The following is a 22543-nucleotide window of genomic DNA, read 5'->3' as shown; positions in this document are numbered from 1 at the left end:
TGATGTAGCAAAATATACCGTTATTTTACGGGTTCGCTCACGTTAATTGTTAGTAAATTCAATGACAGCTTTTATAAAAATCGAGGATTAATTATTTTAGCAGGTTGTCCCTCGAGTAATTGTTTCTACCCGGTCCTATTTTGACGTCGCGCCACAACGTAGTTATCACTTCCTTCCCTCGGCTGAAAGAGAGCGGGGAAATTTGACAGTCACAGGCTATTGCTACAAAACATTAGTTTTGACCTGTTTTTACCCGTTAGAAGAAGACAAGTATTTGACAATTTGTTTCGCAACGCAAAGGGACTTATTCATCGAAGCATCATCGACTAAACCTGCAGTCTGACCCAAAATGAGAACTTTAAAGGAGGTTCAGGCCACTCTGCACATCGCCAAGCTGAAAGAGGAAGATCTACAGAAAACAATTCACTGTCTGTCTTTCGGGGAAAACGTTTCATCTGCAGACTACTGTCTGATGGAGCTGGACGACACACTGTGCAAACACATAGAAGCTGGGCAAAGGTACTGATAAATGTGAATGAATGCGCCTACTGTGCATGTGGTGAAACACACCGACAATAAGGTACCACTACTGTTGTATTTGTGCTGTCATAAAGTCTGAACATTTCAGTGGCCATCAGTCTGTAGATTGAAGGTTTAATCTTGTTGAATGTAAAAATAATGAAATCCAGTGTAGTGGATTAGGATGCGTGATCAGGATGAATATAAATCAGTTCAAACGATTTTCATCTCTTTTTCCAGTCTCGTGATTCGAGGGGATAAGGATGAGCATGCAGTTCTCTGCAGCGGTGACAAGACCTATGATCTAAAAATAGCAGACACGTCCAACCTGCTGCTGTTTGTACCAGGATGTAGAGTGCCTGATCAGCTCACTAACAGCCAGGACAGCTCTCATGTAGTGCACACTCAGGTATAGAAATCACACACACACACACACACACACACACACACACACACACACACAGAGGCTTGCTATAATGTAAGATACATCCACACAAACAGACACAACCTACTGGGTATATATGTTGCAGTTATGGCCTACATACACTAACAATGTCCTACTTCTGTTGTAGATCTGGGGATTTTGTAACAGCTACTGGGAACTGAGAAAACAGCGTCCTAAATTGAAGAAACTGAAGAAGCTTTTAATGGAGAATCCTTACGAAGGACCTGCTTTAGGGGGCCAGGAGGAAAATACAGAGAACAGGGTAAAAACAGTGAAGTCATGAATTATAATATCCTGTAGGACTGTGCATGGAGCTATAGGGCATGAATGTTAAGTCTATACTCTTTCAATAGCACACATGGTCTGTTACCATTTAGGCTGTCTGCCAGGGAGAAGAACAATGGCAGTAGCCTTGGTGAAAGTGATTATCTACCATCCATCCTGCAGTAGCAGCTACTAAAAATATCACTATCTGTGCATGGTTTGTGTCTCCTTATTGGAAGTAAATGACTTTTAAACCATACATTAAAGTATAGCTGACAAAGACGGTAGATTCATTAGGAATGCTCACTGTTCGATGTTCCCCTCTTTTAAACGTTATTGTAGCTGGTATTAAGTGATTTGCTGTGTTCCTCTGTTACCAGTACACGATGCAGGATCTGTTGGAGAGGATCCAGGCCAGTGAGGAGGAGACCAAGACCCACTTAGAGACCATCCATGCCTGTCAAATAGATGGTAAACAGTGACATTATTTGAACTGTAACTACTTGTACATCTCTTATCATAGTTTTACTTGTTAATATAAAAATCAAAACAGATACCTACCAGATGTTTTGAGAGTATTTTTTCTGTCTTCCAGGCTACTGGCGCGTGCTGGACTTTGACTATGAGATGAAGCTGCTCGGTCTTGTGACTCAGCTGGTGGACTCTGAGTCGTGGTCCTTCAACAAGGTTCCCCTTCAAACCAGTCTAGAAGAGTTAGCTCCACTGGAACCCAAGTAAGTTTATGTCTGTGATCCTCATGCTCATGCAACAAGAAAAGCAAAATATTTAGAGTTGATTTTTAGTGGTGTTGAGGCTTAGGAAACAAAAAACTTCCCAAATAACAGAACTAATGAAGTTATACTGACTCACTGAGCATTTATCATAAAGCTAGATGCTCAGCAAGGATCCAGTAACTTCTCTTCACTCCTTCACAGAGAGATGATTGAGCACTGTTTGAACTGCTATGGGAAACGCTATACTGAAAACGGTAAAGAAAAAACAACCTCTGAAGAATCAAAACTTAAAATTGGTAGTAGAATCCGCCGCAACCTGAAACTACACAGTACTAACATCTCTGTATTCTCCTCCTCCACATAGACAGTGTTTTTTATTCACTACATGAGGATAAAGTGTGTCGGGGCTTGGCGCTACTGCTGCTGCAGAATGCTGTCAAGTTCAACCTGAGGGAGTTTCAGGAAGTCTGGCAGCAGAGCGTCCCAGATGGCATGAGCACAAGACTGGACCAGCTAAAGGTTTGCCTGTACCTTCATTGTGAGATATAGTCTCAAAGCAGCCTCGTATAATCGTGCTCTTGTAACAAAAGAGCCGCTTGCTGCAGCTGTTTCTCTCTGCTCGTTCCTTCTGACTTCTCTCAAGACACTGACCGCGGTGCTGACGGCGATGTAAATGTTTTAGGGCTTCGCCCTGGTGGACCGCACCTCCCGTCCAGAGACCATCTGCCTGCTGCAGGTGGAGGATCTCCCAGAGGACACACTGGAGCGCTTCAACCAGCTCTTCACACTCAGAGAGAAATGGACAGAAGATGACATCACACCATACATACAGTAGGTATCATTTTGTTAACATTAGTCCTGAAACGAATCACACAAGTGATTTATTGAGCTTTAGATTAGAGTGTCTAATGCCTCCTCTTTCTTCTCCTCATTCAGGGACCTGTGTGGAGAGAAACAGACCACCGGAGCCCTCCTGACCAAATATGCTCGGTCTTCAATGCAAAATGGAATCAAGGTCTTCAACTCCAGAAGGCCCGTGGCTACCTGAACATGTCCACTGTCAAATTTATGAATTTAGATTTGAAATTTAATGAGACTATGTTTATTCAGAGTGACTTTTGCAACTTTAAAATTATTTTACTCATTCATTAAAAATCTTAACCAGCTAGCTGGTTAAGTGTATGATGATAACAACCTTGTTAAATTCAAATGTTAGAAAGGTTTTTTCACTGAAACCAAATGTGATCTTTGTTATTTCAGCCATTATTTTGTCTATATAAAATGGTACATGTTGGTAATTAAAGACGTTTTCATAGTATTAATCTCACGTAGCTGGTTTTGCCCGTCTCTTATTGTCCGTTGTCAACCTGAGTTGGACAAATAAGGACCTTTTTTAAATTTTCAACAAGAAAATGGACAAATGGAAACTCACTAGGTGCTGTACTGGATGTTGGTCACAAGGTGGCAGCCTATGCTGATGAATCAGTTTTTTAAAAAAATCCACTTTTCAGCTTCAAAAATGTGAAGATTTTCTTGTTTTCTCTGTCTTCTATGATACAAACCTGATTCCAGAAAGCTGGGACACTAAAACATAAGTAAAACAGAATGTGATAACTTGCTGATCATTTGCTCATCATTTTTGACATATACTCAATTGAAACTATATGATTATTCTGAATTTAATGCAGCAATATGTTTCAAACAAGTTGGGACAGGAGCAACAAAAGACTGGGGAGGTTGTGGAATGCTCCAAAAACACCTGTTTGGAACATTCCACAGGTAAACAGATTGAGTGGTAACAGGTGATAGTATCATGATTGGGTGTCAAAGGGGTGTCACGGAAAAGCTCAGTCCTTCACAAGCAAAGATGGAGTGAAGTTCACCACTTTGTGAACACAGGATTGTATGAAGATTTGTATAATCCTCCACCTTCACTCAGCTATGCCATTCTCAGTCCTGAGCTCTCACACTAGGCTGAGCAGATGGTATTTTGCAGCTATGTGTAAATCAAGGATGTTTTTCATAAAAAATATTCTACTGCAACAGTTCACTTATTTGCACAATCTCTGTGCAAATAAGTGAATCACCACAGTGGTCAATATGGGGGTCAACTGTGTGCCCGCCATACAATAAAATGTTCGGTTAAACTCTTACATCAAAAGATCATCAAAGAAACCTGGTCTTTTAACTCAATTTAAATGTCATTTCAAACAGTCCTGTCTGTCTGATGTCTGTCTAACGGTGATGTGTGCGTGTGGTTGTCTACATGTCGGCAGTGCGTGAGTGTGACTCAGTGAGCATTAAACATGCACAGACTGTGTTTCTTCCTAACATAACAGTCTGTGTGTGAATCAGTGTTACTGGCACATGAGGAAGAGTTCAGCTGGCTAAAAGCTACACAGCTTTGTTTCAACACAGACAAACACCTACACATCTGACTTTCCAACATGACTTTATCTGCATTGGCTGGCTGACTAATCCTGACATCACCCCTCGGGAGTGCTGACCCCAGCACTGTGTGTGCGTGTGTTTTATCTGCTGCATTAGTTCTCATGGCGTCTGCAAAATGATGCATTTTCCTGATTTCCTCTCCTCCTCTGTATGATCTCTTCACCCAAAATGTCACCTCCTGCCTCTCCTTCCTCCATCCTCTTTCTCCTCTCTATGACTTTTTTGTCGTCATCTTCACTCATCTTCCTCTTTCTTCTGTCACAGAAACTGCACAATCAGCAAAATTATTACAGCACAAGAGCAAACGGGAGTAATGATGTAAAGCAATGATGAATACTTTATTGGTTATATTACAACACTGCAATGGCTTTTTTGGTGTAAAATCTTACAAAACATCCTGTAAATGTGGCCAGTTGAGCAGAATGCAGGCAGAAATTATTAATACTTCACACATCAACCACACTGATCTAACTTGTAAAGAGGAAGCGGTCATTTTGGATGACACTGGAAACTGACAAAAACATTGGGAATATGGACAACTTCACAGTTTCTCAACACTTTTTCTGTGAGCTTATTGTTGGTGCTTTTTTGATTTGTGTGAGTGCAATCCAACACTACAAGAAGCTCTACTTTCCGATACTTTCATTTCTACACTGTCACAGACCTAAAAATAAATCCTATTTTCATTCTTTCTGCAGCACATTATGTTAAGACAAGTACAGTACCTGAGAAAGAAAATTCTCATTTTCTTGCTGTTGTCTCAGTAAACCAGCATTTGGAAAAAGATGAATGTCTCCTTCATTCTTAGCGTGACATGTTCTTCTCTGCTGAAATCCATCGTGTAGAATGACCATATAAGCATCTATTATGTTGCTTCTTCAATAAAACATGTTGTATCTTTGGTCCTGACTGGACTTCAGCTTGCTTTAGATTCAAGATAATCATGACACGCCTTGAGCTACAACGTTATGTACATCTATACAGTCTCTGCTTAAAGACAAATTGATTTTTGTGGTTACTAATATTTTAATGTTGGCTACTATTATTCAAGTAAAACACTTTTTGCGCGAATATCATGAAACTTCTAGTGGTTATTTAATACAGAGGAGTCACTCAATTTCTTTTTTTAATCCTTTCTCGGATTCACTTGTTTATCCAAAGATAATTCACATTCAATTCATAAAGTGAAGTTGGATTTGACTGTATGATTTGGAATGAACCGCAACAGCTGTGGCTCACAGTGAACAACTTGTCTTCATGTCCTTCACCGGAGACTCAGCGCCCTGTGTGCCAACGGGCTACCTGGGAAGCATGTCTTCTAAGTCTGCCACGACATAGGCAACCACAGCCCACAGTGCTGAGCAGAGGTTCATGTCTTGAGGGTCCTGAACTGTCATGGTGTCACCTTCACTGTGGTGGAACCAAAAGTATCGACTGTCTGCCACATGGAGGCTCGCACCTGGATGAGACATGATGAAATGAAAGATCTTACAGTCAACTGTTCAAACAATCCTAGACTCAAAGCCATTAAAGGTCCCAAATGATGAAGAACTCACTTTTTCTGGGATTTGGGGTGTTATTTTGGGTCTCTGATGCTGCCACACACATACAAACTCTGAAATAAGACCGCCCATGCTTTTTTTTGAGTGAAATACAGATTTCTGAGAGTACCCTGCCTGCAGTTTCCGGATGAGCCAGTCAAATTCGGCCATGCCAATGACGTCATTTGCCGGCACATAACGGAATTGGCTGGCTCTTAAAAGAGCTCAGCCCTAAGAACCGGCTCTTCTTTCGGCTCCCAAGTGGAAGTGCTTGCTTCGGCAGCACATATGCAAATAGGCTCCCAAGTGGCTCCTCAGATTTTTTGTTGCTTAAATTTATTACCAAAATAATGTAACATTGTGTTTAAAATTAATTACAAATGTACAGAACATGCGTTATATCAAGCTTTACTGCATTTCTTGTGGTCGCTCATTTTCTCACCTTTCCAGCGTTTCTGCTCTGTGTGTGTGTGTGCTGTCTCTGTAACCCCCGCCCCTCACCCTCCTGCTCAGCGCACACACACAGAAGTCGCCACACGCCATGTAGTTGACCAATCACGTGCAGCTTGAACAGAAAAAAAAGTCGAGAAAAAAAACAAAGCGACTCCCGCTCCGGTTCCCAGGCAGGAGCGTGCAGTGTCTCTCCGCCCACCACATATAGCGCTACCTTCTCAGGAATCCGCCATTTTGTTATCGAAAGCACCGGTTTACGAATCGTCATGTCGAGGCGCCACTCTAAGTGTGCTGTTGTTGGCTGTATAGATGAGCACATTTCACTCCATCGCCTCCCAGCCGCAGAGGACAGAAGAGCCGCGTGGATAGTGTTCATTTTTAAAGGCAACGTCCCCGCCACAGTTGCCAAAAAACTGTTAGTTTGTGCTAACCACTTCGAGGCTGACTGTTTCTCCAACCTCGGACAGTACAAGGCAGGATTAGCCGCTAAACTTTTTTTAAAGGAGGGGTCACTTCCAACGTTGCGTGGAAAACCTGCACGCGAGGAGCATGTAAGTATACAAACAATTAGCTGTGTGTTTCTTTTGTAGATTAGCGTGAACTCTTGCCTGTTGTAGCTTGTTTTGCCATTGAGAACAATGTAAGGATAACTTTTAGTTAGTTTGCAGTCAGCATGGTTTCTCCTGCAAACCCAACGACCAGCTGCACACTCTTCGTTACCATGGTAACAGTTTGTGAGTGGGGCGTGCGCAAACGTGCGGCGTCATTTGCGTTTAAAGCTACAGACACCAAAAACAGCACATTCTGAAAGGGACTGAAACAGGGGGAGGCAACAATCTTTTCTTAAAAGCAATTTCCAGCAAACAGCTTCAAAAACATGTTTTATGGAACTCATACACCTATGTTCACTTGTTGAAAACGCTTAATAACACGGGACCTTTAACATCTGAAAAGAATAATCATTATTTAAAACTCTGACATTAACTTTGGACTGTTTCGTGAAACTATTACAATGTCAAGAATGAACCTGCATTTTCAACTTTAAACCAACATGGAGAAGTCATAAGTTATCTGCCAGTGAAGAACATGTAACACGATTGAAAGCACCAGAAAAGGCTTATAAGAGGACCGTCTGTTGGGATTGTTTTGTTATCATCGCCCATCGAACACTTCACCATCCAGTGCAGTAGGTGGCGGTAAGTTCAAAACAATTGTCTTGCCAGCCGCCAATTAATCGAAAGAAATAAGAAGTTGAAGTTTGTTTTTAGCTTGGTTAGCTATTCTCGTGGACCGGCGTTAAATCAGATGTCAGAATGGGTCGAAAATGCTCATACCCCGAGTGCAAGAACACGGAGGGACTGCACTCTTTGCCGTCCAACAGGGAGCTGGCACACCGGTGGCTGCATGCTTTGGGGCGGGTCGACATACCTTCAGCGTCTGTCTACGTGTGCAATCTTCACTTTACGCGCGACTGTTTCTCCAACTATGCAGAGGTGGAAATGGGATTCAGAAAGCAGCTTCTGCTCAATCCTGATGCTGTCCCCACACCTGCGAAAGTGGTGACGAGGGTGAGTAAGGTCCCTAACCCCGACAATGTCGAAGAATAACAGCTCGGCTTCTGACAGTGGTACTTTCAGGTATAATGATTTACAAGCCACTCAGGCCCTTTTTAGACAGAGGGGACACATTTGTTATTGGTCCTCTATCCGGGTAACTCCCTGTCACATAATTTAGTCTAGCTGCTCCTCTTGTTCTCGCGGGAACACTGACTTCACCTGATGCACCGTTTGAAATGTCATCCAGGGAAACAGGTAAGAACAGGGATAACGCTTACAAAAGATATAAATAAATAAATAAACTTGGGAATACGTGGGTGATTGGGTGAACCATCTGTCTATCACGGATAACTTCAACCAATCAGACCGACCATCCATATGAAAGGACGAGAACACCGAAGATGAAACGCAGTCTGGAGAAACTTTGAGAGCTAACAAGCAATCAGTGCAGTTGACTATGTGGTTAGCATGCCGGCAGCGATGACTGCCGTCTTTTCAAGGGACATTTGCGCATAAAAGGCAGTCTTACAAATGCCAAAAAGGTACTTGATTCAAACAAGATACTGTCTAAAAATACTTCAAGGTCTGACGTGCTTTCGCTTGCTCCGGAGCATAGAAGATGATTTTGTCATTTTAGAAGATGGCAAGAAGGTCGGAAAGAAACAAGTCCAGAAGCACATATCAGTGTCCCTTCATCTATAGATTAAAAAATGAATCAAACAAGTGGATAAATCTTAGTTTTAATGACAAAGGTCTCATTACGACCCAACAGTAATTTGTATGTGTTCAAACACATTGAGGCAGACTCTTATGTTAGTGCAGGTCATGTCAAAGCGGGGTATGCTGGAGTATAGTGTTGTAGTAAAGAGTTACTGAGCTACAGCTATTCTTCTTTACGACTTCTCCCTCCTCCTTTTCCTACACCACAAAAGTACACCACAAGCTAAACATACAAGCATGCACAGACCTAAAGAAAATGAACAGTTTCTTTTTTTCCCCCACACTGGCTCTTATGTCAGCCTAAATCTAAAAAGAAAACAAATCCCTGAATGTGACCTTCTGTTAAATAATGCTTCCTCTCTGTGTGTTGTATTTCTTATAGTTTAAAACAACATGTCTGGCAGTCTCAGAACTACCACATTCCCTCAACATTATGTGGCTGCATGTTTTCCTTCATCCCACAGGGCTGCAGCCTCAGTCTTGAGCCACAGATGCTAGATGGTATTCGTGTGGTGATGTTACATAGTGTTGTTTATTGTCAACAAACCCCATGAAAAGACCAAAACCAACGATTCACTGAGCCTAATAACCATTGTGTAGCCAAATGCTTATTCCTCAGTGCCATAGAGCTCTAGCTCTACTAGAAACACAAGCCCTAATTTTTATTTTTTATTTTTTTTACCTGTGTTGCTGTTTAGGGCACCACTGTCAACACTTTGCCTGCTGTAAGACACGTAGCCTCCCAGACTGACCCCCCAGAGAGAAGATCTGTCAGCACGCAGCTATCCAAGAAAACTCTGCAGAATAAATTCCGAAGTACAGGTTTGTAGTACAAGTTTTACAGTTTTTGCTTTTACTTACTAGAATACACACTCATTGATACTACAGCTGCAGACACTACTAACAGGAATACTGATTTCTTTGTCTGTTCATTGAAGCGACCCAGGCGAGAGTGTCCAGCAGAGATTGCGGCGTGTGCACCCTCACCTTCCCCTTGGACAGTCCATTACTGTTTCTACAACCAACACTAGTAAAGAGACCACCCAAGAGACCTCGACTCAGCCTTACAGACGAGGAGGAAGGCCCTTCAGAATGCAGTTTGTCTATGGTGGTTCGTGAACCAGAGGATTCAACATGACTCTGTGGACTCTGTCTCTGTCGTGGGTTAGCAGCTGTGTCTTTTTTGTTCACCTGTTTGGACACTTGTTCATTGAGAGAGGTTCGTGAATGACAGATTAGTGAATGGAACAAATAAGGTTGCTGAAAATGTGACTGTTACCATCTGATACACACGGTAGTACACGTGTCTTAATATCCCTGAATCACTACAACAGAGAAAGTACACAAAAAAGATATGACAACAGCTGCCCTCAGTGTGCCTTTGAGCACGGCACAGAGCCGTCCGCCGCTCCAGTGGAACTCTTCAGTAATGTTTTCAGTGATTTTCCTGGAATGTCTTTGAGCTGCTAATTCTGCTCTTAAGCTAATGCTATGAAAAGGGGAGTGTGTTTGTGGTTTGTCTGGTGAAGGTTCAAATGTTTTTGTGTTATTTTTATTTTCTGTTCCTCTTCTATAAGTTATACCACAATGTCTTTCTGAGTAAATGTGATTTCACTTCTCCTAAAACTAGACAGAGGTAGAGAAGATGTTCAGGCCATTTAATCTCTATCAAAACTACAAAGACAGAAGCTGACAAATACCTGTTTTCACTCTAAAAAACCTAAAAACCTGAGGCAAACTGCTGCGCTTGCTACAGTTTCACTGCATTACTGCTGAATGTGGGATGGTCATTTAAAATCAACTTGTGGAATAAGTGGAAACACCCCTGAAATATTTGATATTTGACAGAAAAGGATGTGAGTGTTGATAACAATACTGGCCTGTAGATGCACAGTACAAGTGGTGAATTGGTAATGTGTCAGAATGTTGACTGCATGAAAACTGTCATCTCACTGTCAACTGGTAAACTGTCAGCAGCCTTTATGAAGCTGGATCCTGTGATATGGGTTCATTACCAGCTGCGACATTGCTGCTGATGTTGTTTTCAACACTGTGTGTCTATTAGTGATCATGGCAAAATGTTGTCATGAAGACACCTATTGTAGCCAGAACTACCAGAGACCTGGTTTTGAGTACTTTGCCAGGTATTTATGTGTTCGTCTGTCAGCAGATTCTGTCAATACAATAACGTCACAACTGTGCAAGATGCAGTTGCAACACTTAACAGGTGTGTAGTTGAGATCAAAATGAGGGCCAAGTTTGAGGATGTGGTACATTCCTTGTTTATTATTGCACTGTCCCCTTTGCTGCTTTAACACTGTACATGTCCCCATTGTGGGGATAATAAAGAGTTATCAGATGAGGAAATCTCAGGGCTCTTTTTCGTAAGGCTAAGCTGGACTCACTTGTCGACTAAGTGGAGTAATCCACTTAATTTACAATTTATTAAAAAGTTAAAATCCACTTTCTAAACATCTTGCAGTTTTTAATTCAGATGTCTCAGAAATACAGTCATCAGAATCACAGACACACCACTTCCACAGAGAAAGCTTGAGTTCAAGTCACAAATCAAAGGTCAAATACACAAAGTGTGGCTGGCAAGAATACTGGGATGATGATAAAACAGGAACGAAGAATATTGTCATTATCTGTTTGAGTCAAACATGCAGGCCTCAATAAATCAATTTCTAAAACAAGTGAACACCCAACTGGAGTATGTACACTATAATCAGCCAAAATTTTTATTAACGTTACTTTGAACTATCTTGTAAGTGTTTTATCGTGAAACAATTCCCCATTCCCTTCAAATAATAGTTCTTCAATCAAAGCCATTTAATCTGCACTAATCCAATTTATCAAGTGTCACTTGTGTTTTGGAAGAGGTGTCATCCATAATGCACCATCTTCAATGCTTTGGCATAAACACACAGTATAACACAAGTAATGCACTTGGGAATATATATGTCAATCTTTAACTAAAACAAGGTTTTTCCTAAATTTTGTTGGAGTACACAATTGGAAGAGAAAAATATGAAATGATACTAGCTTGTTTATTCACAAGTTGTCATACACGACTCAATCCTGATCCTGATCCTTAATGTCTGTAAACAGGTGATAACTGTATTTCCATTTTCTTGTTCTGATGTATAATAATAAAAAAAAGAAGAAGAAGAAGTCCTACCATCCATGAACTAATTCCCCTGAACATCATTTCCAGGCGACAGAGAAGCTGCATTCGCGGTTGCTGAGGAGAGCAGCTCAAGCAACGTTTGACATGTCAGTTGAAGAAACGTGTCGATTATGCCGAAACAATTTGATAGTTAAAGGAGTAATAACAAACTCAAGAAATCTGTTCTCTGTAAAACACAGAGGAAAGCCGTTACACCAGCGCTTCCGAGATGTGGGAGTCATTTTTCAAAAAAGACCTGGGGTGTACTCTTGCAGGATTTGTGTCAAATGTTACTGAAGGTTTGTCAAGGTGGAAGAAGGTTTGAGAATTCTGGAAATATGGCAGGTGTATCAACAGACAACGGAAGCACAGAGGACCACAGAACCGGACTTACAGACCGCGACACAACACCGACATACGGCAGAGGTATAACGTTAACATGCAGTCCAGATCCTGGTTTGCCACGTTCTGGTCCCCGCATCCATCATCTGTATGCACGACTAAGAAATCCCTCGACAGTTCCATCAATCACACGATCAGCAGCTAAGGATGCACCCACAATCAGAAATCTGGCAACTATACCCTTGAATTGCATTTTATCTGTTGTTATGTTACATGATAGCTGTGGGTGCGCTACATTAATTGCCACTATCCTCTGCAATTAGGACCATGAGGGCAGCACATCTCACATTTTGCCTATTTTAAGACATGTGGCGTCCCAAACCGACCCTGCAGAGACAGGATCAGTGGGCACACAGCAGAATAGTGTCAGGAGTACAGGTCTGTAGTCACATATGACTGACTGTACCACAATTGTATTCACTCATTTTAATTGCAACTTTCTGTTGCTGCTCCATTTATTTAAAATTGCTCGTTCATACTCCTAAATCAGACATCACTGAGAGGAGTACTGATTTCTTTGTCTGTGTATTGAAGCGACCCGGCCGAGAGCGTCCAGCAGAGACTGCGGTGTGTGCACCCTCACCTTCCCCTTGGACAGTCCATCACTGTTTCTACAACCAACACTAGTAAAGAGACCACCCAAGAGACCTGGACTCAGCCCTTCATGTCTATGGTGGTTTGTGAACCAGAGGATTCAGTATGACTCTGTGGAGTCTGTGACTGTTGTGGGCTAGCAGCTGTGTCTCTTTTGTTTACCTGTTTGGAAACTTAATGAAGGGAAGTTGGTGACAGAACAGGCCAAGTGCTGCAGAAGCACTAAAAACTGCAAAGTGCCCTTGAGCAAGGCACCAAACCATCAGCTGCTCCACTGGAACTATAAAGTGTTTGATAACGGAAGACTGTCACTGTATCCACATAGCACACACTCCTGTTTCTACTAACTCTCTTTGTCATTGCTTTAAAGCAGACACATTTGTGGTGCATTGTGTGTTATACAGTTATACTGAAATGTATTTCTGTGTTTATTGCAATCTCACAGCTAATGTGTTATTTAACAGAAAAGCAGATGGAGCAGTCTGTATGAAAACTGTGAGAATAAACTGTCAGCAGCCTTTGTAAAGCCTGACGTGTTAAACGTGCTCCAACCAGCAAATGTACAAAACATTTCCCTTTGCTTTTTTTTTAAAGGAACAAATACAACCAATACAGTTTTGTGTGATCCAAGATTACACAAATGGATTTTATTGATTCTGTCCTGTCATTTCTATTATATTAGTTATTCTGTAATTAGGTTTAGTGTTTATACACCTTCTGTACCCATCATTCAAAAATTCTGGTGCATGTGCTTGCATCAAGTTAGCAGTCTGCCTCACTGACAACTTCCCACCCACACTTAAGACATCTGGAAGTTTCAATTCAGATTTTTAAGGATTCCCACTTCAAGTGAATATCTGTCCCTACTTCCCAAAACTATGTAATGTACTATGTTCACAGTTCATCAATAAGGATGTGATTCTGTGTACACAGCACTTTCAGGAGACAAGAGTGGCTATTAAAACCAGAACCACAGAAATGAGGATGAATTACTTCCTATTTCAGGTTTCTGTGTTTATGACGGACACATAAAAGCATGTTAAAACAGGTTTAACACATTTTCTTAAATGTCATAATATGGATTTTCTCTGTGACACGTTAATTCAGCTGACCTGGTACTCCTGCCTGCATCCAGGGTGAGATGTCTGTCCCTTCTCCATGTCTCTCCAGTTTGGTCGTATTAATTGGAGCCAACAGTTTGACCACTTCTTCCATCACCTGTTGATACAGACACAGCTAAGTGCTTCTCAACTCATCACACGGTCTGTTATACACTAGCACTTTTCAAACATGGTCCAACATTAAAAAACGTAGTAATTCTCAGATGCATTGTCTTATTTTTCCGTTGCATGTCCATTGTAATTCAGACACCAGACAGTAAGGCCATACTAATGGTCTGCGAAGGTGTAACTAGATGTTGCATAAAAGATACCATAGTTTTGTGTGTAAGCATGGGTTTTCTGCATTAACTACTGCAGTTCCTGCTCAACAGCGACTACACTGAGGTTAAATGGGAAGTTCAATGTTGGGACTAGTTAAAAAAGTCCAATTTAGGAAGTAATAGGCTACAGTGAAGTCAGGAGCTGATGGACTTTGCAGAATTCAGACTTTTAAGCCTGAATAAATACTGATAATTGTGTAACAAGGTTGTGTTCTTAATCCTACCTTCTGTGCTGCATCACTGCCAGTAAACTGCAGAGCCACCGGGGTAAACGTCCCCAAGTCAGATTCCATGACCAGGTCAAAATTGGACATGTTTACCTGGGTGGAGAGAGGAAGACAAGAGATAAAGACAAAGCAGATAGAAGAGGTGAAAGACCAAAGAGATCAAGACAGAGCATGGACACATAAAAAAAAAAACTCTGAATAATGAAAAAGCAGTACAGTGGAAACAGTTGGCCACTCATTAAGGTTCATATGAGGCCTCAGGAGAGGAAGTTAACTTTTTAAGCACAGCTACTTTCAAATCATGGAGTTGATGGAACAGCTGTTTTAACTAATTTCGACTTTAACTGTACATCAAATGTCAGAACTGGACAATCCACTGTGGAATTATGGTACATTGGTGAAAAATGTACTTTTTGGTACAGAAAATACACTAAGCCTGTACTTCTCCTTGTGAGTGTAGTTTATAATGGGTCAAAGCCTGGTCAGCAGCCAAAGCCCTAAAGAAGGAAACTGTTTAAGTCTGTTCTCTGGAAGTACATTTCTACACTCACACACTCTATACTTCCACAATGTGGTCTGACCCTTACTGCTTTGAGGTACACAAACGGTGCTTGCTTTACTGCTGTCACAGTGTTTTTTTTTTTTGGCCCTGCAGTAACAGTACTAGTACCTTGTGTAGATTATAGTACTGCTGCGCTCCCACTCCACCCTGCTCTTCAGCTGTCCACAGCACTGTTCGAAGGGTCCTCCGTGGACGCAAACCTGGAAACAAAGCAATATACACAGAGAGAAAACAAATTACGAAATGAAACAACTGCCATGTATAGTGATGGAAATACTGCAGCTTTTCTTTACAACATGTAACACACACTAAGGTTTACCATATTCACTGGTCTTCATACTCCAGCCTGGTTGAACCTGTGCCACTGTAAGCTTGTTCAGTTGCATTCTTTTGTCCATAAGGATATGGTACTGTATATCCGAGTCTGTTTCCTAATTATGTGTGTTCTTGTTCCTCTACAAACAGTTGGAGGAAATTACTGTTTACAGTTTGAGAAATTGTTTTGTAATTTGTCCCTAAGTTTAGAACAGGATAGTCCGCTCACTCTTCACGGTATTCACTAACTGGCTCTCGAAGTTTATTGAAGGATCAGTATAGAAAATTTGGTTTTGCTCACTCGTACATGGAGCTTTACCATATTTTGCTTTTGTACATTGGTGTTATAGAGTAGGGCTTTCTTTCATGCTGTTGATCTCAGGAGGACAAACAGATTGCATTAAGCCAAATAACAAAGTAAATCATTAACTTGACTTTGTTTGTTTCTAGACTTGTGTAAGCTTGCTGCAGTCTACAGGCTTTTTTGCATCTCTACAGAATGGAAAGGAGCCCGTGCAGCACCATGCACTGTATGTGTGTGTGTGTCTATACAGTATGTCAGTCTCTATTACCTAAGTCCTTGATGAGTGACAGGGCCTCCCAGGAAATCATGGCTCCACCTCCGTCATCCATGGCACCTTGGCCCACATCCCAACTGTCCAAATGACCACTAAGTAAGACGACCTAACAGATTGGACAGATACAGAAATGTAAACACAGAAACAATAAACTGAGAGAGTGTGGTGGAACAGTTTTGCTGGGTGCCATATCCTGTCTACATTTTACTGAAGTGCACACAGTGGATATGGCTTGAATTTGATTCAGTACTTCTAATAAAAAGTGCTTTTTATCAGCAAGGACAGACAGACTCATGGAAACAGGAAAACAAAGATGAAAATACACAGTTCAGAGTAGAATCCCCATTTCCAGGAATTTTAAGGGGTGGGATTCCTGTCAGTGGGATGCTCCTGACCTGATGTTCCAGGTTGCAAAACATTTTCTGGCCTGAGCGAGCCTGCTTTGGACAATGACCCACAGGCCACGAATTCCATTATGATCTTATATAAACAGAAATGCTAACGTGTTTTTTTTTAGTCATGCAAGTGGCATGGCCCTAGGCTAGCAAGGTTGGTCTGTTGTGCAGTCTGTCCACCACTTTGGTCCAGACTGAAATATCTCAACAACTACTGGATGGATTGCCATGAAATTTTGTGCAGATATTCATGACGACCAGGGAACAAATTCTCCGACTTTTCCACCAACCCACCAACAGGTCGAACTGTTCACTTATGCAGTGAAATATTCCAGAATCTAACTGATGGATTGCCATAAAAGTTTCTCCAGATATTGATGACCCTTCCCATCAGCCTCATCTGTACTTTGTGTTTAGTGCTAATAGGCCTGTTAGTGGGCTAATATACTAAACTACGATGGTGAACATAATATTGACTAATTTTCTGTGAGATTATAATTCTAGCATTGGTTAACCTCAGGAAGAACCTCCTACCTCTTACATTGTTCCTCTTACTACTGAGGGTTACAGCTACCTGGCTAATATTGCTATCAGTCTGTTTATGGCATGTTGACAGTGGAGACAACTAAATACATTTCAATAAACATAGTTTAAATCTTAAGACGTCAACAAAGTATGAAAAACATGTTTAGATGTAGTTCAGTGCTATGCAGTTTAGATGGGAATAAAAACATTTTTTCAACCAAAACACACTGACATTTATGATCAATACTCATCCCAATCACCGTCTAACAACATGATTTGCATTTTAGGCAGAATTCTAAACAGAGAGCCCGCTCACCAGGACACTGTGGGGTTTAGAAATTCAAACTCTAGAAATTAAGCAGATGGGAAAAAAAAATCCCAGCAACTCATCACTCTCAGATGACTATGACTGGCACTGAAAGGCTAAACTGTGGAAATGACTCACTAAACCTCAAATGTACATCCTTCTATGAACATGTGTGCGTGCACACACACACACACACACACACACACACACACACACACACACACACACACAATTGCTGCTACTGCCAGCAGGAGCACAAAGGCACAGATCCAGAAATGATGTCAACCATACCATGTGTTTCATTTCCCTTTTCTATAATGAGCAACCACAGATTACATTGGTGATGTTTCCCTAATCCAAGTCTTCTGACTTCTGACAAACTAAGTTTGTGTTCTCTGTTAGCGATCAAAGTCAGGACTCTTGTGTTTGGGCATCTTGGACTATAATGTTGGGATGTGATGTTCTGCAATTGTTGAATCAGCAGGTTTAGTACTTGTAGGCGCAAGAGGCTATGAGGGAGTAAAGGCTTACAAACATACAGTTCATGACACTCCTGGGAAATTCCCAGCGCAAACGCCATCTATCTTCATTGGCCAACAAACCAGATCTTGTCAGATATTACATGGTGTAGAGAAGCCTCTAGCCTAAATGCAATATACACACTTCCTTAACAACAATAAAAACAACCATGCTCCAAGCAACCTCCACCTACGTATATAAAGTACTCACAATGATTCACAGATGACACTCTGGAAATGTCCTGCACGCCTTAAGCGTGGGAAACATAGAAATGGAAAATATCAACTCAGTGTGGTCAAGTCTTCTCTGCTATTTTCCTGATGTGCAGCAGTTCTGCTTCACACAGGTTTATCTTCACAAATCAGTGCAACTGAAATTGACAGACCCTGCCCAGCTATTTAGGACATGTTAGTTCCACAGAACTAGGGCGTAACTGTGACTGGGAAATGCTGATCCGGCTTCTCAACCACTTTCATTCAGATATGACAATGTTGAGCAGACAATACAAGAGCGCCACACAGTTTTTTTCTTTTCAAAGGCTCCAAGTTAAATCTGCCCACACTGGACAACATGTGCCTTGTTGCTGATCATGCCACTTCTGGTATCCCACACCCACTGAATGACCAAAGAATTAGCGTTTTTTTTTTTTCTCTCTCTCTCCTGCAAACACTGTAACTGTGTGTAGAAATGCATTTGGAGATTTCTACCGCAGCACCTTATCCACTTATCAGGTTCTACCTGCTAAACGTGTCTGGGTCCTGTGTTTGATACTGTGTGACACTGCACTGTATAGTTGAAAGCTATGTCAGGTAATGCATTCGCTAGGCTTTTGACGCAGGGCAGGGCAAATTTTGCCATCTTAATCGATGATTGAGGAGTCCAATTGTGGCCCTGCAACAGACTGACAACCTGTGTAGGATGAACGATACCTTTAGCACAATGCATGCTGGAATCCAATTATTTTATCCTGTTGTCAGGTCGATGTCCATGCTAAGCAACACTGTCCATCCCCATCGACTGAAGTTTCAATACACAGTGTATTAGTCATACTTGACAAAGTAGGACAAAGCCTCCAGTATTACAGTTCAGGAAAGTCCACACAAAAGAAGACTGACATCATCTTTCTCTGTTTACATTAACATGTTTTCGCAAATCACAACTCTGCTCACTCCATAAAAGGATATGTTAATTTCAGCAGCCCTGTAATTCAAGTTGAGCTGTTTAGATTCACCAACAGAAGAGAATGCAGCAATCTGTGAAAAATGCAGTCAGGTTTGGTTTGTTGTAGTTTACAGAAATAATTTCACATGGTCAGAGATGGAGGATTCATGAAAATAGAACGCCAACACAGAGACATTGCTTAGGAATTTCCTAAAGAAGTTGAAATCTTCTAATTCCTACGAAAACCCAAATTTTCAGTGCAAAAAAAAACAAAAAAAACACAACATAATTAAGAGCTGAATAGTTTGTTTACACAACACTGTTCCCCAAGAGCCAACAGACACTGACTTTATTCTGACTGACTCAAAGTGATATTTCTCAGCATTTCCAACTGAGCTGAGCCTCAGCACTTCTCTGGAAAGATTATATCTCTCTCTCTCTCTCTCACACACACACACACACACACACACACACACACACACACACAAACATAGGCAAAATAAAGCCAGACTAAACAGCTGTGGGAATATCTGGAGTCAGCAAATGAGGTTACACCAATCTTTCCTCGCCCCACCAAACCAAGGAAAGACTAATTAAGAGACACCAACATAATAATAATAGAGAATGTCTTCAGGACAGAACATGTGTTCCCCATAGAATTCATTTGGAAGGTCGACCCAAAAAGATTCAGAATAAGGCATGACAACATACAGTGATAAACAAGTCAGACTGGTAGGTGTCTGTGATTAGAATGTGAGTTCTACCTGCTCAGGGTGCTGCCAGCCTGTTATCTCAGCCACTGTGTTGAAGGAGTCGGCATCCGGCAGAGTTTTGGCTCCCATTGTGAGTCTGACCACGATCCTCTGCCCCCTCCGTGCCATACGCCACATCAGCTCAGCATCCTCCACGGTGATGCAGGCGGTGGGGATGCGCTTCACCCCATCTTGATAGTCCTGCCAACCTGTGTGGGGACTAGAGAGGGAGAAACAAAGACAGAGACATATGACTCTTCTGGTTAACTCTAATTACACCTGAGAGGCTGAGGATCAAATGCCAGACCAACAGGCCTATAGGCAGTACTTCAGTGTAATTTTCAGAAATGTTCCTCACAGATACATACCTGTTAATAGAGAATGGTGTAACTGATCGAATGAGTGTGGCCACAGCTCCCACTTTGGCTGCCTCAGAGGCACCATAAGCACGGTAAGCCACTGTCTCCCCGTAGCTGACAAATGGCTGGTTAAAGACCACAATCCTCCCTACGGCCTCACTGGCTCTACGCTTCAGTTCCTCAAAAGACTCAACCACCAACACCTCTGCCTTGATGCCTGAAGAGACAAGTGTGAGACAGTGAGGAGTAAAAGGGAGGTGGATGACAGATGACAGCCATGATTGGCTTCAGAACAGTCTTCACCTTCAGGTGGTGTCCCTACGCTGCTACCCAGTCCCAGTATAGCCAGATTTTTGGCCCTGGGCACAATCATTTCTGCACTCTCGCTCCCTCTCACCCAGTGTGGGATTTTGACTGGCTCTGGAGAAGAAAAGGGTGAAATAAAAGTACAGAGGGCAAACCACTGCTGAAAGAAATCTCTTAATTTGATTTGTGAAATGTGTGTCTGCAATTTATCTTCACTGCAAACTATTCATAACCTACATCCAGCAAGACAGGTCCACTCACCTAGATGTACAGCCAACCCATCCTGTGTCAGAGCATCATACATGTATTTGATAGCCATCTCCAGGTTGTGTGAGCCACTGACACGGTTCCCTATGGTGTCGGTGAAGTCGGCCAGCCGTCTGTAAGAGCGGTTCTGGGCAGCTCCAAACACAGCCAGGTCAATGATCCGTTTGGCCACATCAACATAGCCTGCAACCTCTGCAGCGATGTCTGAGGCTGCATTCACACAGAAACACACAAAAAGAAAGTCAGATTTTACATCCATATCTTTTTAATCTTTCAAAAGAGCTTTCCAGCCAAAAACTCAGATAATTAAATACAGTGTCGCTGTCACTTGAGTAGATGAGTAAATATTACTGTTATAGATTCTTATTAACACACAAGTCACGGCTTGTACAAAGACCTGCCCCACAAATCTTATGCATGATAGGTCAAGGAAGCAAAATAAACACACAGTGACTACCTTACACACTATAAGTCAGCTGTAATTAAACTGTGTGTAATGACTGAGTCTATATTATAAATCTGCAACCCTACACCCACAGTCCACCAACACAGGTGTTTTCCAGTGAATTTGTCTGAGATGAAAACAGGCTGACTGGAACCCTGATCTCCACACACAGGCCTCTATCCTTTACCACATGTCTGATGGCAGGATGGTTTGGGTTACCTTTCCTTGCAGTTTGACTGGATGCAATCCCGGCAGCAGCCACTGATCTCATGGACAAAGCAGGGTGAGGGTGGCAGTCACACACAGATGACAGCATGGAGAGAAACATGAAGAGGGAGCAGAGGAAGGGCAGTGCACCTTTTCCAGCCATCTGCACACAGAGAAAGCATCAGAATACAAATCTGACAGTCATGTGGATTAATAGCTCCTTAATTAACCTCCAACAGGGAAATTCCCAACAACTAGCAGCAGGACACTGATAATCAGGTTCATATTGACAATCACGGAACTCACTTCAATGGTCACCTGTTAGTGTTATTTAAAGCAATGTGGCAAGTCAATTCTAGATTATCCAGAGTAGATTAAAAACTGTAGATAAGTTTAATTCATTCTTAACCCTAAAGCCCCAAACACGTAATGCTGTGTAACCCAACAGAGATGGCTCCAAATTATGATATTTAAGTTAATACGGCCGTGACATTAGCATATAGTTATAATAGCATAGCTGTGTATACATAGCGAAGTATGGTTACATATTGGCTAGTTTTTGGCGCTGTGGTGAAAGTCATAAGCACTGAGAGCAGGGGAGCGTTAGCTAACATTACAGCTGATACTTCTATTTTCAGTCCAGACCTGACAACGTTAATGAGCTATCCATTCAAATTCACCACCAAGATCAACGCTGCACCTAACGACAAACTTAAATTCACTGGGCTTCATCTTTTATCAGCAACCAAACGCTAAACTGGACGGAATCAGATCTTAATGACCACGAATGGATGAACAGACTTTACGGAAGTTGAAAGTTCTTAGAGTAAAGATAAGCATAAAACTTGATTTTAAACCTCCATGACATAACACACAAACACAAACCCTTCAGGCCAAGTAAGTGTCTTTGTTATCGCTGACGTTGCTACACTTTATACAGTTTTCGGAGAACTCTAACAGGCGACATGAATACCGAACAAAAACACTGTTTCCGTGCTCGTGATCTCAGCGTACATATTAACGGAGGCAAACTTCCGGTGCGAGGGTTTTCATAATAAAAGCGCAATTTCTACAAATCTATACGCCAGTCAAATGCGGCAAGTCTCCCCTACCACCGGGCTACGGAATAATAATAATAACAACAGCCCGGGCCGGGATCCGACCCGACACACACACACACACACACACACACACACACACACACACACACACACACTAAGAATATTGTTATTAACAATAATAATAATAATAATAATAATAATAATAATAATAATAATAATAATAATAACAACAACCCGGGCTGGGATCTGACCCGGGATATATGTCAAA

At 41.8% G+C, this 22543-nt stretch overlaps 3 protein-coding genes across 5 annotated transcripts; 2 read left to right on the top strand and 1 right to left on the bottom strand.

The window, feature by feature from the left end:
- Positions 1-150: 150 nt before the first annotated feature.
- On the top strand, positions 151-3583 carry dscc1 (DNA replication and sister chromatid cohesion 1). Its single transcript, XM_076737545.1, has 9 exons — positions 151-519; positions 760-928; positions 1092-1226; positions 1609-1699; positions 1824-1962; positions 2164-2216; positions 2327-2481; positions 2645-2793; positions 2899-3583. Exons 1-9 carry the CDS (start codon positions 350-352, stop codon positions 3008-3010), a joined length of 1173 nt encoding a protein of 390 aa, XP_076593660.1. The 5' UTR covers positions 151-349; the 3' UTR covers positions 3011-3583.
- A 1142-nt stretch (positions 3584-4725) lies between these two features.
- LOC143324875 (carboxypeptidase Q-like) lies at positions 4726-22213 on the bottom strand. Of its 2 annotated transcripts, none has more exons than XM_076737662.1 (11): positions 22100-22213; positions 21227-21377; positions 20557-20772; positions 20293-20409; positions 19999-20206; positions 19643-19850; positions 15966-16077; positions 15187-15278; positions 14514-14609; positions 13961-14066; positions 4726-5872 (listed from the first exon to the last, which is right to left on the bottom strand). In XM_076737662.1, exons 2-11 carry the CDS (start codon positions 21375-21377, stop codon positions 5712-5714), a joined length of 1467 nt encoding a protein of 488 aa, XP_076593777.1. In that variant the 5' UTR covers positions 22100-22213; the 3' UTR covers positions 4726-5711. The 2 variants fall into 2 exon arrangements, with proteins under 2 accessions (XP_076593777.1, XP_076593778.1); XM_076737663.1 differs by having other exon boundaries at positions 4727-5872; positions 20557-20766; positions 22100-22197.
- Positions 6916-11151, top strand: LOC143324876 (uncharacterized). 2 transcript variants are annotated; one of them, XM_076737665.1, is made up of 4 exons: positions 6916-6958; positions 7899-7975; positions 9382-9505; positions 9622-11145. In XM_076737665.1, the coding sequence occupies exons 2-4, from the start codon at positions 7907-7909 to the stop codon at positions 9819-9821; spliced, it is 393 nt and encodes a 130-aa protein (XP_076593780.1). In that variant the 5' UTR covers positions 6916-6958; positions 7899-7906; the 3' UTR covers positions 9822-11145. The 2 variants fall into 2 exon arrangements, with proteins under 2 accessions (XP_076593780.1, XP_076593779.1); XM_076737664.1 differs by lacking the exon at positions 6916-6958 and having other exon boundaries at positions 7620-7975; positions 9622-11151.
- Positions 22214-22543: the final 330 nt, after the last annotated feature.

This window comes from Chaetodon auriga, chromosome 8 (assembly GCF_051107435.1).
Source record: "Chaetodon auriga isolate fChaAug3 chromosome 8, fChaAug3.hap1, whole genome shotgun sequence".
In the NCBI taxonomy this organism is placed as follows: Eukaryota; Metazoa; Chordata; class Actinopteri; order Chaetodontiformes; family Chaetodontidae; genus Chaetodon; species Chaetodon auriga.
The sequence above is the reverse complement of the archived record's forward strand: the minus strand, read 5'-3'. Positions and strand labels throughout refer to the sequence as shown.

Bases quoted from the DNA above. Each gene is read 5' to 3' on its own strand.
- LOC143324875 (XM_076737662.1), bottom strand. From the start codon at position 21,377: ATGGCTGGAAAAGGTGCACTGCCCTTCCTCTGCTCCCTCTTCATGTTT. The intron at 20,207-20,292 runs GTGAAGACTGTT...TTGTCTCTTCAG, and splicing joins CGTAGGGACACCACCTGAAG to GCATCAAGGCAGAGGTGTTG. The intron at 5,873-13,960 runs GTCAGCTGAATT...TGTCTCATCCAG, and splicing joins GATGCAGGCAGGAGTACCAG to GTGCGAGCCTCCATGTGGCA.
- LOC143324876 (XM_076737664.1), top strand. From the start codon at position 7,721: ATGGGTCGAAAATGCTCATACCCCGAGTGCAAGAACACGGAGGGACTG. The intron at 7,976-9,381 runs GTGAGTAAGGTC...GTTGCTGTTTAG, and splicing joins CTGCGAAAGTGGTGACGAGG to GGCACCACTGTCAACACTTT. The intron at 9,506-9,621 runs GTTTGTAGTACA...TGTTCATTGAAG, and splicing joins GAATAAATTCCGAAGTACAG to CGACCCAGGCGAGAGTGTCC.
- dscc1 (XM_076737545.1), top strand. From the start codon at position 350: ATGAGAACTTTAAAGGAGGTTCAGGCCACTCTGCACATCGCCAAGCTG. The intron at 1,700-1,823 runs GTAAACAGTGAC...TCTGTCTTCCAG, and splicing joins CCATGCCTGTCAAATAGATG to GCTACTGGCGCGTGCTGGAC. The intron at 1,963-2,163 runs GTAAGTTTATGT...ACTCCTTCACAG, and splicing joins TTAGCTCCACTGGAACCCAA to AGAGATGATTGAGCACTGTT.